General features: G+C 46.8%; 1 protein-coding gene across 1 annotated transcript in view; it reads left to right on the plus strand.

The window, feature by feature from the left end:
• The first annotated feature begins 1304 nt into the window (after positions 1–1304).
• Positions 1305–18016, plus strand: part of PLD5 (phospholipase D family member 5) — a 97875-nt gene continuing 81163 nt past the window's right edge. The window contains exon 1 of the mRNA XM_079969519.1: positions 1305–1644. Coding sequence (XP_079825645.1) covers positions 1456–1644 — 189 coding nt within the window. The 5' untranslated portion in view covers positions 1305–1455. The remainder of the gene's footprint in view (positions 1645–18016) is intronic.

Consider the following 18016-nt stretch of genomic DNA (forward strand, 5'->3'; position numbering starts at 1 on the left):
TCGTGGGGTGCCTATGTCATATTTGGCTTCATTTGCAAATCTACAAGCAGAGCCTATTGGAAACAAGGAGGCTCCTTTGAAATGCACCACAACTAGCGGTCCTGCATTAGATTCCTAAACAGATACTGTTTCCCCCACTTTCAGCTATTTAATTGCACTTAAATTCTGTTTTCTGCTTGCCTCTCACCATGCAAAACTAGCACATCCTAGCCATTACACTGATTGTGTGGAAGTAAGGAAGAGTGGAAATGGGACGCATGCTCGTGCCATCAGATTTAGACATGGATGGATCCCACACGGATCCCTTGGGGAGCTCGGCTCATTGGATGGTGGCGATCTCAACCCATTAGGAAATTCATCCACATTTTAAAAACATGTGCAGCGAAGCCGTTTAGCGACGCTGCACCCTGTGCCCACACCTATGTGGGCGTAAGCCCACGGGGCTTACCCCCGAGTAAACATCCGTAGGCTTTCACTGTCCAATCCCTTTCTTAAAAGTCCTAGGCGATCTCGGGTTGCCTATTGCCCGGGCTGCGGAGCCGGCGGAAACTCGCAACAGTTATTTTTCAACTTTCCAGAACCAACGGCGTGGACAGCGCAAGAAGAGCAGTCGCGAGGGGAAAGCCGAGGCAGCTGCTGCAGGTGACGCGAGAGGGTCGCACTTCGAGCCTCACCCGCCTCTTTTTCACCTCCTCGCCTCGCCCCCCGCTCCCTCTCTCCGCGTGGAAGCACCAAGTTATCTCCCGAAGAGCCTCTGCCGGGCGAGATAAGGCGCAAGGCGGGGACCTGCTCTAGGGTGACGGCGGCGCGTTTGGTCCGGAGGCGGGAGCTGCGCGCGAGGGGAGGCGCGAGGGAGGGACGCAGCCCTTCCACTGCGCCAACCTGCAGTCTGGCGGCGGCATCCATGGAGTGGGAGAGGGCGCGCGCCCCTCGCTTCCTGCCGCCGCCGCCGCCGCGTGCGCCCCTCCCTCCTCCTCCTCCTCCCCCTCTGCGCGCGCGAATGTGTGCCTGGCGCTCTCTGGGCCCGCCTTCCTTTCCGTGGCGCCCGCTGCCAGCCAGTGCCGCAAGGAGCCGTTTCGCGCGCCACTCGCTACTCTCGGCTGCCGCTCGCAGGGGGGCAACAAGCGGCGGCGGCGGCGGCGGCTTCCCCCACCCCGCCTCCTCCTCCTCCTCCGCGGGCACTTTGGCGCCTTTCGCCCCCTGAGCTTCCCGCCCTTTTCCCTCAGGAGGCTCTCGCGGGCTCTTCCGCCTCGGCTCTTTGTTTCCCGCCCCAGCCCCCCCCCCTCCTTCTGCTGCTTCGCCTTCCCGGGGGTGGTTCTTCTTCTTCTTCTTCTTCTTCTTCTTCTTCTTCTTCTTCTTCTTCTTCTTCTTCTTCTTCTTCTTCTTCTTCTTCTTCTTCTTCACCTCCCAGTTCCCTCTGCCGTCGCCGCCTGGACGTTGCCTTGTCATGTCAAGATGGAAGGCAGGAGCGACTGGCTCGCCTCGTCGTCCCGCCACGAGGGCTTCGAGCAGATGAGGCTGAAGAGCCGACCCCGCGAGCCGTCGCCCAGCCTCACCCGGGTGGGCTCCAACTTCTACAGCTCCGTCAAGCAGCAGGACTACAGTGCCAGCGTCTGGCTGAGGAGGAAAGACAAATTGGAGCATGTAAGCCACTTTTTTCCTCTTTTTCTTTTGCTCCTCCCTGCTCATTCATTCTCACCAACAGCCCTGCCAGGCAGGCCACTCATTGCCCCCACATGGACAGGTGGAGCGAGAACCTCATGAGCTTTCCGCCAGGTGAACCGTTTGCACCCGGGACTCTGTATGGCACAGGTCCAATGGGATCCTAGAATTGTAGGGTCCCCAAGGGTCATCTAGTCTAACCCCCTGCAGTGCAGGAATCTTTTGCCCAACGTGGGGCTTGGACCCAGGACCCTGAAATTAAGAGTCTCCTGCTCTACCAACTGAGCTATATATAAACATTGGTTCTGAGCATCGTCGGTCCCAACCCGGAGCTTCGCCCTAGAAAACCCAAATAGGTTTAACAACATGTGGGGGTCTTGGGAAGAAGGGTCCCTAAGGCTACAATGTGATGCACAATGGCTTGGAAGTAAGTTCCATTAAACTCAATGGAGCTGTCTTGTCTGCCAAGCGAGCGTGCACAGGATTTCTCTGCAAAAGTGGGAGATGAGGTTCATTTCTCTTTAGGAACAGCAGGACATCAGAATAATTTGAACGGTCTGGATCACAGCCCTTCTGAATTGCGAACATGTCACCCTGTGTTTTCTGTACGTGTATATGCTTAGTTCCCGTTCTGTGGACTATTGTCTACTGCAGACCAATTTCACATCCCTTCCATCTCCATGCATGTACATATGGGACAGCTTCAGCTCATAGCTGGGAAGTTACAGTACCTTTTATGATGTTGCAGAATTCCCCTCCAAGCGAGAACAGGTTGGAATGTGATGGTGATTAGGATACCTGTGTTTTGCTTTTTGCAATCCTTATTTCCTATTTGGAGATGCAAACATTCTGTATTCCAGGCATACTTTCCCTCCCCATCCCCTGTGTGGGATTTTAAGGCAGTGTGAAGTAGATTGCTTTCCAACATCAATTTCTGCAGCAGCAATGCATGTTAACTAAGTGGTTTTGGGACCAGGGAGAAGCTGTGGCTGGCTGCAATGAATATTTTATGGGGATTTTAAGGTGCTTGGAAATATTCCTGTGGTTCAGATGATTCAGAGCAATGGGCTCTTTTGTTCTTATGTAATTTGTAACAGTAAGAAATTGGATGAATGGCACCCTAGGTTAGCATCATCTGAATAGAGTATTAGATGAAGTCCGTAATTACATTCTCCCCCTCTAGGCACAGATATTATGTTTGCTGCATGCTATTGGGGAAGCATTGCTGGGTTTTACATTGCAGCAGGCTTGCTTAAGAAGACATGCATGCAGTTCGAAGCTGACTTTGTGACATAGAAGACAAGTATGCTGCTTTTATAAAATGCATCAAAAATATTGTAATGCAAGCAAGTTCCTTGAAAGAAATACCTGTATCAAAACACGTCTTTTGCAAACCTATTGACTCATTATAGTGCCCACACATTATTTACACTTTGTTAGAAACTGATTCAGTGCCAAATGATGTAATCCAAAACGCAAAGATACAGCAGTACAATAGCTGGAAGCTACAAAAAGTATTAAATTTCTTATCTGCATTACTATAAAGTATTATTTATTTGGGTGAGATTGCTAAAGGAAAGGATTGAGTGTTCAATTACCCCCCCCTCCCAAAGGTACATGTTTGTGGCCAAATATAAGTTGCAATCGTGGTGATAAATGGAATTGTCAAGATTGATCAACTGTGGGATGTACTGTTCCTCAGCTGTGCTACTAGTATACCTGTCTATCTTGATTCAATAAGACTTGTCAATAGTGGCATGTGAAGTTTAATGAATGGCTGGTGGCTTTGCCTGAAATCTGGAATATAGAAATATCCGTTTTCTCAACATTTGGTTGCATCCTATGTTAGTTACTCAAAGTAGACCTATTGAAATTAATGGATATAAGTGAGGTCCATTAATTTCCATGGTTCTACTCAGAGTGCAACTTAGCGGGATACAACCCACAGACTTTTACATGAACTACCTGTGTAGGTGAACTATCATTTTACAAATCTTAACACTGCACATTTCTAATCATCACAGTATGATTACTATCAAAGAAACAGCTAGAAAATTGCAGTGTGGTAACAGAGAACCAGAGTAGCCACATAGGCTCATTAAAACATTAAAACATTTCTGGTACACAACACCAGCACTTGCTTTATTAAACTTACTTGGATTTATGAACTGCTGTACAGTGGTACAGTGGTTACATATGCTTCAGGTTACAGACTCCACTAACCCAGAAATATTACCTCGGGTTAAGAACTTTGCTTCAGGATGAGAACAGAAATCGTGCAGCGGTGGCGCAGCGGCAGCAGGAGGCCCCATTAGCTAAAGTGGTGCTTCAGGTTAAGAACAGTTTCAGGTTAAGAACAGACCTCCAGAAAGAATTAAGTTCTTAATCCGAGGTACCACTGTATTGACAATGGTTAGCAACTTTTAGAAAACAAAATTTTAAAATGTGTATAAACTTATGCAGAAAGTAAGACGGTCTTGTAGTGTCTTTGGAAGATGCTCAGGCTGTCTTTGACAAGAGTTGGAGAATTCTTTGATATAAGATGCACTCATATCCACATCTACCTAGGAGTTTTCCCAATGCACTAATTTCAGTAAATATGGGATGTTAATGCAATTATTTGACTGTATTGTATAATGAAGCGTGTGTAAAGACCATGACCATTTGAGTTCAGTGGCACTAAACTGCATCCTTATTCAGTGGAATGTACTCCCAGGTAACCATACAAAGTATTGTAGCCTTAGTTAAACTCCACATAGTTATGTTTCATTGGGCAGAAGGGAGGTTAGGTTGAAATGTAGACTTGGAGCACATAATGGTCCTGCAGCAATGTGAAAATATTTCCTGTAACCTTTTTAAGATAGATGTAGTACAGTACAGTGGTACCTCGGGTCCAGACGCTTCAGGTTACAGACTCCACTAATCCAGAAATAGTTAAGGTTAAGAACTTTGCTTCAGGATGAGAACAGAAATTGCATGGCAGTGGCGTGGCAGCAGCAGCAGCAGGAGACCCCATTAGCTAAAGTGGTACCTCAGGTTAAGAACAGTTTCAGGTTAAGAACAGACCTCCAGAATGAATTAAGTTCTTAACCTGAGGTACCACTGTATTAATTGGGATTGTGCAGTAATCTATAATTGTGAATGCACTGTAATATAATGCAGTAGCTGACAGAGGGCAATGGGTTTGGTGTCATACCTATAGGGCTCAGATGTGGCCTTTTTAAAGGGCCTGCCCCTCAGTTCTGATTTGACAGCCTGTCTTCTGATTGGGTCTACCTCCTTACATAAGAGGCTCTCCTCCCTTCAGTTAGATGAAGACACCAGAAAGGGAGGATCAAAGCCAAGCTTTTCCCATCAGCTATTGAACCACTCTTTGAGCAGCAGAGATGATACTCGCTGAATGGAGGCTCCCCACAACAGTGGCAGGAGAGGTAAGATAACCTGGGATACTTGAGACATCAGCCGTTGATGCCCATACTCTGGCCTTGTTAGGGCTGAGATAAAGAATACCCAAGTGTTTAGGTGTCCCTGGAGCAAAGTACATCCTGGACCATTGTGGATTTGGGGCATTCCTTTTCTTTTCCTCTAGGGCTTGGAGGATGAGAAGAAATCCTGACGTTGATTCTGGCCATTATGATACCATGGGTCATAATATCTTTGTGTTTATGGTAAAACTGATGATGGTCCATTGTTCCATGGATATCAGCCATGGAGCTTGTTGGATCTGAAAGAGTAGCCCACTCTTGCTTTTAATAACAGTGACAAAACCTTCTAATATAGCTATGTTTTGCACAGGGGTGGAGCCTCCCTGTCAACATGGTTGTTACCATTCATAATTATCCACATTTTGGGGTCTGCGTAGCACATTACAGAGAATGAGTCTGTGATACATTTATATTGACACTATACTTCAGATATCATATCCAAGTTCAGCTAAGTAAAAACCTTTACCTGATCTCACTGGAATTGCACTTGAGACAAGTCAACCATATGCTTCTTGTGAAAAATGCCTGTAAGCTAAGGGCAGAGCACACTGAATTGTTTTCAGATGATAAGAATGATTTTCTGATTTGACAGGTTTTAGCCTAGTCAGTATGTACTTTGCAATACACTTACTGAATGATGAGGTCAATATATAGTCAACTAAAGTACTTGTAAATTCAATATGGCTAGAATATGTTGGACAATTTTATCTAAGTTTGTGCACGTATGTTCATTATTTCATTATTTGAAATTTCATGGTCTGTCTTGAGCGCTCAAGATATGTTTGATACTAATGGGTAAGGAGATGTTAATACCTCACAAAAGAACATTACATTTTGTACATTTACGAAAGGTACAAGACCATCTGGTGCTGAGTCATAGAGAAAGACTAGGGCTGCAGTTGGTGTACTGCTCACCTTGCTTCCTACCTGCCTCTCTGTCCAACCTGGCTGAAGTGATTTCAGCAGTGATGTTGGAAAAGCCCAAGGCTGTGGTCCTGGGTGAGCTCAATACCCACACGGGGACCACTACTAGCATTACTTCTCAGGACTTCATGGCTTCCATGAAAACAATGGGATTGTCTCAAGTGGTCATTAGTCTGACACACTGAGTAGGGCATACTCTCGATTTGTCTTTGCCTCAAATGATGCAGGGTGTGGTCTGAATATTAGGGGCAGGCTATGTAACTCTGTGGCCATGATCAGACTACTGGACTTGCCTGAGAGCACTCCAGTTGGAGAATAGCCTTTACCCAAGGTGCCGTGGACTTAAATGGGTTGGGTTCACCTAAGAAGCGTTATCAGTGGAACCCTTGTGCAAAGACTTAACTAATGCAATTGGGGCTTTCCCCCCCTTTCCACTCCCATGTGCCCCCTGCCTCCCAAAGTTGTTGGGGGATGGAGAGAGCCCCCAGAACAGTTTGTAGGAAGACAAGAGGTGGGATTGTTCCATCTGGCAAGCTGAAAGGCTTGCACAAATGGTATGTAATAGCAACACTGAATTCCACCCACAATGTCTGACCTCCCCTATAAGGATGAGAAGCCCATTCAGTCAGCCCACACCTGGTGGCTTATGGACTCCAAGGGATACCTGAATGCTCTGGGGGATGTTCCAGTGGCTAGATCTAACAATCCTGTCAAAGCTGTGCTCTTGCTATGGTATGGCAAAATGAGGTGTGCTGTTGACATTATCATTCTCAAATGCTGCAGAGCCAATTTTGCCTCTTGGTATTCCCAGGAGCTTTGGATGTTGTAGCAACTGAACAGAGTGCAAATGGCAGAAATCTAACTATGAGGCCAATCATATAATCATGCCTATTGTGTTGCATTATTGGTAGCGAAGACAGCATATTTCACTGTCTCCATTGCATCCTCAAGTAGCCATCCAGTGGAGCTTGTTAAGATTGCCCATCAGTTATCATCTCTCTTAGCTAACCATACAATAATACAGATGTGGACATTGTTGGCTTGCTGTGACTTTTGCAAGGCACTTTGAAGGGGAAGTCGGATGGTCTGCCCCCGCCACTTAATGGATCCAAATGGTTTCCAGAGAGTGGTAGGGGATGCTTTATCCCATGTTGATGGCCTTTCAGCTGATTCCCTGGTGGCCCGCTGGAATGTGGAGTTAACCAGGGCTATTGACTGTTTGGCTCCGAAGCGCCCTCTCCGATTGCATGGAGCCCGGAGAGCCCCGTGGTTTTCCACGGATCTGAGGGCAATGAAACAATCGTTGAGACGGCTAGAGCGCCGGTGGCGGATAACTCATTCTGAAGCTGACCGGACACAGGTTAGAGCTCAATGTCGAGCCTACCAAGTGGCGGTAGCGACGGCAAAGAAGACTTTCTTCACCGCCTCTATTGCATCTGCAGAAAACAGCAGCAGGAGACTTTTTCAGGTGGTCTGCAATTTAGCGGAACCACCTGCTACATCAGGGCCCAGTACGGGCCACATGATCTCCTGCAATGATTTTGCAAAGTTTTTTGCAGATAAAGTCGCTCAGATTCGGGAAGAGGTAGACGCCACCGTGGGAGCAGGGCCGGGGCGGGAGAGTGCTAGAGTCCTGTCTAGTCAAATTGCATGGGATCAATTCCAATCTGTTACCTCCGAGGATGTGGACAGGCTGCTTGGACGAGTGAAACCAACCACCTGTCTCCTTGATCCTTGCCCATCCTGGCTTATAAAAGCTAGCCGGGAAGGACTGGGCGATGGGCTTCGTGGGGTGGTGAATGCTTCCCTCCGTGAGGGAGCCTTCCCAGACCCGCTGAAAGAGGCGGTTATCAAACCACTTCTTAAAAAACCATCTTTAGATGCGGCCACGATGGCCAGCTATTGCCCAGTCTCAAATCTTCCATTCTTGGGCAAGGTGATTGAGCGAGTGGTTGCTGAACAACTCCAGGCACGCCTGGAAGAAGCGGACCATTTGGATCCCTTCCAGTCGGGATTCAGGCCTCATCATGGGACTGAAACTGCCTTGGTCGCACTGGTTGATGATCTCCGGCGGGCTAGGGACAAAGGTGAGAGCTGTTTCCTAGTTCTGCTGGATCTCTCAGCGGCGTTTGATACCATCGACCATAACATCCTTCTGGACCGTCTTGAGGGGCTGGGAGCTGGAGGCACTGTCCTACAGTGGTTCCGCTCCTTCCTCCTGGGCCGTGTTCAGAAAGTGGTGGTGGGGGATGAGTGTTCAGACCCCTGGGCTCTCACTTGTGGGGTGCCTCAGGGTTCTGTCCTCTCCCCCATGCTTTTCAACATTTACATGCAGCCGCTGGGAGAGATCATCAGGGGGTTTGGGCTGGGTGTTCATCAGTATGCGGATGATACCCAGCTCTACCTCTCTTTCAAATCAGAACCAGTGAAGGTGGTGAAGGTCCTGTGTGAGTGTCTGGAGGCGGTTGGAGGATGGATGGCGGCTAACAGATTGAGATTGAATCCTGACAAGACAGAAGTACTGTTTCTGGGGGACAGGAGGCGGGCAGGTGTGGAGGACTCCCTGGTCCTGAATGGGGTAACTGTGCCCCTGAAGGACCAGGTGCGCAGCCTGGGAGTCATTTTGGACTCACAGCTGTCCATGGAGGCACAGGTTAAATCCGTGTCCAGGGCAGCTGTGTACCAGCTCCATCTGGTACGCAGGCTGAGACCCTATCTGCCTGTGGACTGCCTCGCCAGAGTGGTGCATGCTCTGGTTATCTCCCGCTTGGATTACTGCAATGCACTCTACGTGGGGCTACCTTTGAAGGTGACCCGGAAACTACAACTAATCCAGAACGCAGCAGCCAGACTGGTGACAGGGAGCGGCCACCGAGACCATATAACACCGGTCTTGAAAGACCTACATTGGCTCCCAGTACGTTTCCGAGCACAATTCAAAGTGTTGGTGCTGACCTTTAAAGCCCTAAACGGCCTCGGTCCAGTATACCTGAAGGAGCGTCTCCACCCCCATCGTTCTACCCGGACACTGAGGTCCAGCACCAAGGGCCTTCTGGCGGTTCCCTCACTGCGAGAAGCCAAGTTACAGGGAACCAGGCAGAGGGCCTTTTCGGTAGTGGCGCCCTCCTTGTGGAATGCCCTCCCACCAGATGTCAAAGAGAACAACAACTACCAGACTTTTAGAAGACATCTGAAGGCAGCCCTGTTCAGGGATGCTTTTAATGTTTGATGTATCATAGTATTTTAATATTCTTTTGGAAGCCGCCCAGAGTGGCTGGGGAGGCCCAGCCAGATGGGCGGGGTATAAATAATAAATTATTATTATTATTATTATTATCTCCATGGAGACATTGATACTGGTTTGAGTTCAAATCCAGTTGAGGTATTCAATGCTACATATAATTCTATTCTGTGAGGTCTGTTTCAGTTAATGTGGCCTGATGACACGGACAGGGAACTTACAGGAATGAGGCAGATTACATGCTATCTGGTTCCTTGTCCTTCTTGGCTGATGAAAGGTAACCATCGGATTCAGGATGTGGTGAATGTATCTTCATGCTGGGAAGTAGTGCCTGGTGCCCTTTAAGGAAGAAACAGAGCAACTATTCCTGAAAAATCCCACCCTGGACCCAATAGTTTGTCAACTACTATTTGGTTGGTAGCATCCTCTTTTACAATAAATCATGGTATATGCCCCCTACACTCAACAGACAGTACTTCTAAAAGATAAAGAAGCTATTGCATTGCGTTGTAAAGAACATTACCAGCAACTCATTAACCACAACTCCCACAACTCCACTGTAGCTGCCGAGGTCCTCTCACAAATTCCGCAAAAACAAATTGGAGATGAGCTTGCAGGATCTTCAAATCTGGGAGAGTTGTGTACAGCTATTAACCAAATGAAAAACAACAAAGCCGGGGGACCTGATGGGATACCTGCCGAAGTCTTCAAAGTGGAAAGAATTGGATTTACACAATGACTTCACAAGCTCAATGAAAAAGTCTGGGAGAAAGAGGAGATCCCATCAGACTTTAGGGATGCCAAAATTATCAATCTCTTCAAAAGAGGTGATTGAACGGATTGCAGAAACTATTGAGTTTTCTCTTTATTAGCTGCAGCTGGCAAAATTCTTGCAAGGATCTTGGCAAATCATCTCCTAACTATACCAGAGGCTAAACCTTCCTGTATCCCAAAGTGGTTGTTAACCTTCTAGGGGGACAGTGTACATGATTTTCACTGCTTGACAGCTTCAAGAAAAATGAAGAGAGCAAAACCAACCCCTGTATATGGCATTTATAGACCTACCTAAGCCCTTCAACACTGTAAATCGTAATGCCCTGTGGACTGTCCTTCTGAAAATTGGCTGCCCAGATAAATTTGTGAACATCATTAGGCTCCTTCATATGACAGCAACAATCGTAGATAACAATGGCTCTCAAAGTCAGCCATTCACAGTGGGATCAGGTGTTAAACAGAGTTGTCTTATCACCCCAACCCCATTTATTATTTTCATTGCCATGATCCTACACTTTGTCAAAGGGAAATTTCCCACCGGGGTAGAAATCATATATGGAACAGATGGAAAGCTCTTTGACTTGAGTAGGCTGAAAGCAAAGAGTCTTCTTTGATGATCACTTGTAGCCGAGTAAGATTGTCTTCCATAATTCAGGACCCACACGTCCTTCCACAATGGGGACATTGGTTCCCGGGCAGGAGTTGATCACGGCGTGGATTTGCCAAGCATGACCTTCCTCTTAGCACGTTTCTCCCTTGCGTTCTAAGTTCAAGTGTCTTCAAAGTCCATGACACCTTTGGTAAAGGCTGTTCTCCAACTGGAGTGCTCGCAAGCCAGTGTTTCTATGTGCCGGTTCATGACTAGGGGCTTCCAGATTTCACGATCCTGCCCCCGTTACCATTTGCCGATCGCCATGGGACTTTTGGGGTTTGGGTTTTAGGAAGACGCCTGTGCATGAATTTGTTTTATGTGTGTAGATCAGTGCATAACTTGTATCACAGAGCTTCAATATTCTGATGACAACATAGTGCGTGCACACTCAGTGGATGACCCCCAAACCATCCTAAATATCTTCACAGAAGCTTATGAAAAGATTGGCCTATCACTCAACTTCCAAAAAAATCCAAATTGCTGCACCAATAAGCACAAAGCAACCCCTCTGCAGCACCACAAATCCAACATAACGGTGTAATGTTGGAAAATGTTGATGTCTTTCACAACCTGGGCAGTTATTTTTCCACAAGGGCCAGCAATGAATCGTCTGAGCTCTGCGAGTGCAGCTTTCTCCCAACTGAAGTGCAGAGTGAGGACCAGGACATTCGCAGGGAAAGCAAAATGCTTGTTTACAAAGCTATTGTACTACCAACCTTACAGTACACTTGTGAAACATGGACCACTTATAAACACCATGTTCAACTCCTCAAAAGATTCCATCAACGGTGTCTTCGAAAAAATTCACATATTGCTTGGGAAGACAGACAAACTAATGCCAGTTTACTGGAAGAAGCAAAGATTGCCAGTGTCAAAGCAATGATACTTTAACATCAACTTTGTTGGACTGGTCATGTTGTTCGGATGCCCGATTAAAATCAGTGAGATGGAAATTGGGAACACTTTTGTTCATACATGCTTCCATTCACACATGCAGGGTCAGTTTCAGAATGTAGTACAGTGGTGCCTCGCAAGACGAAATTAATCCGTTCCATGAGGCTCTTCGTATAGCGGTTTTTTCGTCTTGCGAAGCAAGCCCATTGACAGCTTAGCGGATTAGCGCTATTAGCGGTTTAGCGGCTTTTAGCGGATCAGCTGTTAAGCGGCTTATCAGCGGATCAGCTGATAAGAGGCTTAGCGCCTTGGGAAAAGGGGGGGGAAAAGGGAAAAAACCCTGCAGGAACTCGCAAGACATTTTCGTCTTGCGAAGCAAGCCCATAGGGAAATTCGTTTTGCGAAGCGCCTCCAAAACGGAAAACCCTTTCGTCTAGCGGGTTTTCCGTCTTGCGAGGCGTTCGTCTTGCGGGGCACCACTGTATTGGGGGGCTGCCCCCCAGCAGCTATAGGGGCCTGCAGGATACCAACTTGTCTCCCATGCTGTTTAACATCTTTATGAAGCCACTGGGTGTGGTCATTAGGATATTTGGAACAAAGTGCCATCAGTATGCTTATGACATCCAACTCTGATTCTTTTATGAATCTGAATCAGGTGTTTCTGTGCAAGTCCAGAATCAGTGTCTAGGAGCTGGTGGGTTAGATGTGGGCCAATAAATTGAGGTGGAATCTTAGGAAGACAGAAGTGCTGTGAGCAAGTGCCTCTACTGTCCAGGATATAGGTCAGTTACCTGTTCTGGAGGGGGTTACACATTCTCTAAATCAGGCATAGTCATATGGTCATCCCTGACCACTGGTCCTGTTAGCTAGGGATGATGGGAGTTGTAGTCCCAAAACATCTGGAGGGCTGAGTTTGCCTATGCCTGCTCTAAGGGAACAGACAACCCTGAAAGATCATTGCCAGTAAGTGTATGCAGTACTGAGCTAGGTGTACCAGTGGTCTTGTGTAGCTTCCTATGGGCTATTCTCAGTTTGGTGGTTCACCAAAGCAGCCATGCAAAGAAACTCAAATATCAGTTAGTCATGGAGTGGGCACTATATTCACTTTTTGTAATAAGCTCTTGTTTGGTTATGTAGAATTGGACATTAAGGGCTGTGGTGCTAATGGACAAGAGGAGTGAGTAAACCAGTCAAATTTGGAAATACTTTCTGAAGTTTCAAATGCTTTTTTTCTCATTCTTCTTATGCAGGATTCTGGGATTAGGGGAAGCTTCTCCTGAAAGCAAAGACCAGGCTGGGCTGACTGGGGTCTGAGAGGAACTCACTTTTTTGTCAGAGCAGAAGGTGTCAGAGTGTTGGTGCCCAGGAGAAAAGAAGTGGAACTGGCTTGCTGGGGGGAGGGGGCATCAGCTGGGCTGCTCAGAATCTGGGGCATTGGAAGGGTGCACAACACTCTTGAAAGTCAGTATTGGGACTGAAGCTGCAGTGCTGGAAGGCTATGTTGGAAGCAGAAATTTATTTTTATTCATATGACTAATTCATGGAAAATATTACTTTATTTGTGTGAGATGCGTGCGCATGCATGCACGCACACACACACGCGCGCGCACACAGTGTATATGTACTTCTGGGGCAGTTTGTCCACCTTTGGTCCCCACTCTGCTCTTAGCTCTTATTTGTGACTCCTAGAAGCTGTCGGCATGTGACAATGGCCACACTCCAGGGAACGTCTTAGACTAGCTGGCTAAACCAGGTCAGGGTAGCCGATGGGTCTCAAACCCTTGTTGAGTTAGGGACCTCTTCTGCTTGTGAAGACAGACTCTGGCAGATTGAGTGTACAAGACTAATAGTGGGACTAATGATCAAGCTCTGCATGAGCTTTAGAGGGAAATCTGTACCCGCTGCCTTTCAGGACATCTTCTGGAGACAAAAAGAATAAGGAGGAAACCCAAGGCAAATCCAGAGTGAAGTCTTTAAGAGGGTTGGATGGTGTCTTGTACACCTCCTTCTGACAACTGCTGTAGCCAAGATGGTGCCAAATGTATTACTCTGCTCTGCTTTGGACCACATCAGTGAGGCTGGGCAGCCCAGGACCTTCATACACACTGCCCAGGCATGTGCCCTGGAGAGGTCACTTTGGACTTCACCCTCCAGAGGTGCACTTCATTGCTACTTGAGACAGATGGATGCCAACAATATTGTTTTAGAGATAAGCACCTAGTTACAATATTGAAGGTCCTCAATACTATTGTTTTAAGGGGCCAAATTAAGCAACACAATTTTTGGAATTCTGATTTAAGTCTAATGGACTAGAGTCAATGTAAGCTTTCATTTCACACACTCCATCTGGATACTGAAAAGCTGATTTTGTGGGGTCTAGCTTCTAAGCCAGAAATCTCTAAGTCTTTCAATGATTGTTCAGTGTGATTTCCACACAACTCAACCCATAGCACCTTGGCATCTGTTGTATCTACAGCTTCTCATGGGCCTAGTATCCACCCTGATTTCATTCATGCAGCTGTTGGTATGTAGGGTAGACTGAAGACAGAACTCACAGTACCCTTTAACTGTAACTGGCAGCTTATGTAATCCTATTGTGCTAAGGTTGCTTTTTTATTGTACTGTAATATAAACTCTCTCAAGCCAAAACTATATCTAACATCCAAACAATAAAGTGGAAAGAGGTCAAAAAAGCTCCATTGTTGAGGGAGTTGACAGCTTGAAGGTCTCACAAAAGCAAAAAAAGAAAGTTATTTGATCAGCAAAATGCAGTAAATCATTAAATGTCTTCTCCAGCACACTCTCTACTGTGAAGACATGACTGGAATCAATTGTGAGTCAAATGAGCAATATAACGTTTCAGCTGAATATACCGTATTTTTCGTCCTATAGGGCGCACCGGCCCATAGGACGCACCTCGGGTTTTTTTGGGGGGGGAAATGAATAAAAAATTTATTTTCCCCCCAGCCGCGGCTGCCGCCCCAAGCCTTGCGCACACCTGCCCGAAGCACGGGGCACCCTCCGGAGGGCTCCGCGTGCTTTGGGTTGCAGGCTGCCGCCCCAAGCCTCGCGCGCCCGGCGGGTTCTCCCGCCAGGCGTGCAAGGCTTGTGGACACTTGCCTGAAGCACAAGGAGCCCTCTGGAGGGCTCCGCGTGCTTCGGGCGGCAGGCTGCCACCCCAAGCCTCGTGCGCCCGGCGGGACCTCCCGCCGGGCGCGCAAGGCTTGCGGACACTCACCGGGGCTGCAGGCTGCTGCCCGCAAGCCTTGTGAGCCCACGGGAACTCCCGCCGGGCTTGCAAGGCTTGCAGATAGCTTCCTGATGCCTGGAGAGCGAGAGGGGTCTGTGCGCACCGATGCCTCTCGCTCTCCAGGCTTCAGCGAAAGCCTGCATTCGCCCCATAGGACGCACACACATTTCCCCTTCATTTTTGGAGGGGAAAAAGTGCGTCCTATGGGGTGAAAAATACGGTAAATGAAATTTTCAACCCTTTTGTATTATTAAAGGGTGCCTAGAAAGAAGGCATATCATAGATGATGTTACAGTAAATGGTATAGCATCTTGTATCGGGTAGGGCAACATGATTCTAAAAGTTTGAGGAGGAGCTCAGCACGATATAACCGGAAAACATTTTTTCCAACTTCCCCACATTAGGTTACCACAGTGGGTCTAATTTTTTTACTAGTAAATGTTATTTCCCCTGATTTCCGATTCCAGCATTACCCCAAGGCAGATTCAGATGAATCACAGGTCACCCCCCACCCAAGGGAGTCCTTGGAACCCCCTTTTACATCCTGAGGGTGTGGCTTTCCTATTATCTTCAAACTCCACCACAGAAGATGACTGCTCTGCAGCTTCTCCTTCATAACCATGCAAGGGTATGCAGCTGGAGAACCACTGAAGGCCCTTTAAAGGATTACAAACAGTTCTGCCAGCGGGTGGGGGAAGAACCACTGGAAGCTCAAGCTGTGCCAGCCTTCGCAAGGCTTCAAATAACTCTGGTCTTTCTACCGCTCAGCAAGCAGAGCACACTCGGAGCTACCCATGGTTTTGATTGCTGCTCACTGGAACCTGCCAGGACTCAGCCTGACTTGACTTGACCTGATCTGACTTCTTATAGCTGGACTTGCCTCAGCCTGACTTGAGTTTGACCTAAGCTACTTGACTGGGCCTGGCTGAAAATCATTTGACCCATAGTACCCTGGCCCATCCTGATTAAGAACAATTGATCTGCTTGAGTGGGCCCCACCTGAATCTGCCCAACTTACCTGCTTCTTCCCTTAGATCAGGCATGACCAAACTTGGCCCTCCAGCCGTTTTGGGACTACAACTCCCATCACCCCTAGCTAATAGGACCAGTGGTCAGGGATGATGGGAATTGTAGTCCCCAAACAGCTGGAGGGCCAAGTTTGGCCATGCCTGCCTTAGATGGTAAGGAAAGGGGGTTATTGAACATTCTGGCACTGGGCAGCCCTCCACCGGAAGGCCTCTTTTCTTGTTCCCCCAGACCCAAGCATCCTAACACAATTGGGGGTGAGGGGATGAAATTAGGTTGCTTCTGTCTCTCAGTTAGTGACCACACATACAGAAATCCCCCTCTATCTGTATTAACCTTCAGAGTCATCCAGCAGTTCTTTACTTGCCAAGGCTGTATTTCTGAACAGCCGGCAGCAGAGCAAGAAGTGCCATTACTCAGTGGTAGAGCATCTCCTTTGCATGCAGAAGGTCCAGAGTTCAGTCCCTGGCATCTCCAGGTGGGGTTTGGAGAGGCCTCTGTCTGAAGCCCTAGAGAGCCACTGCCAGTGAATACTGAGCGAGATGGACCAAGGGCCTTGCTCAGTATAAGGCAGCTTCCTATGTTTGGGATGGATTCAGATGACCCATTCTGTAGTGAGTTACAGTCAGCCACACCAGGATCAAAACGAAATGGGCTTGCCTGAAGCTTTCTGATTTTGACACCAACATGAATTTTGGCAAGTTGTGGGGGTTTTTTGTTTGATTTTTAAAGTGCTGTTACATAACATAATTGTCAAAATCAATCAGGTGCTCATCCCCTTTTGTGCTGGAATGTAAGCTGATCCTACAATATAGTGGTTGCAAAAGTGATCAACAGGTCACCCTTAGTGTCTTGTATCTCTCTTCCTATATCTCTCATATAGCATTGGACTTAAGGTTCCTAACTTGCTGTGCTAAAATCTGTACTCTAGTTGCACAAAGCTTCTCTTCCCCCTGTGAAGGAGAGTTCCACTTTTCCTGCCTTATTCTTAGGGCATTTTAGAATTTATTTAGGATTTAGGTGGGTGCAGGCTTTTGAGTGAGAGCAGTGATTTGTTTTTCTTTCCAGTAAAACGTTTGTTCAGCCTCCTGTATCCTCCCTGGCTGTCCAGGGTTCATCTGAGAAAAGCCCCATGGGAAGATTTGCTGCATGATGTCATATCCCCCCCCCCCCAATTTTAATTGCAGTGCAGGTATATAGGAAAGCTGCAGAATGCAGACCACTGGTGAAATTATTTGTAGATTGAAATAAATGACACCCCCAAATACCTCTCAGTCATATCAAAAGTAAGGTAACAATGACAAAAACCCATGGGAATTTTGCTTAAAATTTCTCTCTCCCTTTGACAATTTTCTTATGCAATTTATTTTCTCATTAATTGATGGAGATTTTATTTTATTTTATTTTTGGTGTGGAGTGGGGAACAGGATAAATTTCTGGCATGGCATTATTAATATGTGCAATTTAATAACATTTGCTCTGATAAATGCGAAGATTTTCCCAGAATGATCAATGAGCATTTGTAGCAATACTGATGTAATCCAGATAAATTCTAGTTTGAGATCATAAAAATAAATTAATTGGAGGGCACAAGAATCTGCAGAGGAATCAGCAAAACCCATCCCTGCCTTCCTTCCCCCTCCTCCTGAATGGATCCACGCCAATTGCAGTTGCAGTTAATATTGTTACATTTTTAAAATGCATCTCTCCATTTGTAGATAATCATTACTGCCTTTTAAAGTACAACAGAAGCAGAAGCTTATTTAAAGATATAATGGTGGAGATGGATGTTTGCTTGGTAAAAGAGATGAATGCCTAAAGGTTCCAAGTAGCCTCGTGCCAATTTCTGGTTAAGCTTGCTTTATTATAATTACATTCTTTGTAAAAGGCTCTAATTCCATGTATTTTTCTAAAACAATAAAAACAGTAGGGTTCCTTTTCCAGTTATTGCAATAATAATTAAAACCAACAGGATTGTTATAGGAAATGAGGCATGGAAAATTGCTAAAAAAAAGTTTAACAGTAACTTAAGGTGCAACAGTAAGCACCTTTGTACCAGACTCAGAGGGGTGTGTGTGTGTGTTTTGCATTGGATTTGGTGAAAGTGT

Source organism: Podarcis cretensis (genome assembly GCF_951804945.1).
Source record: "Podarcis cretensis genome assembly, chromosome: 3".
In the NCBI taxonomy this organism is placed as follows: domain Eukaryota; kingdom Metazoa; phylum Chordata; class Lepidosauria; order Squamata; family Lacertidae; genus Podarcis; species Podarcis cretensis.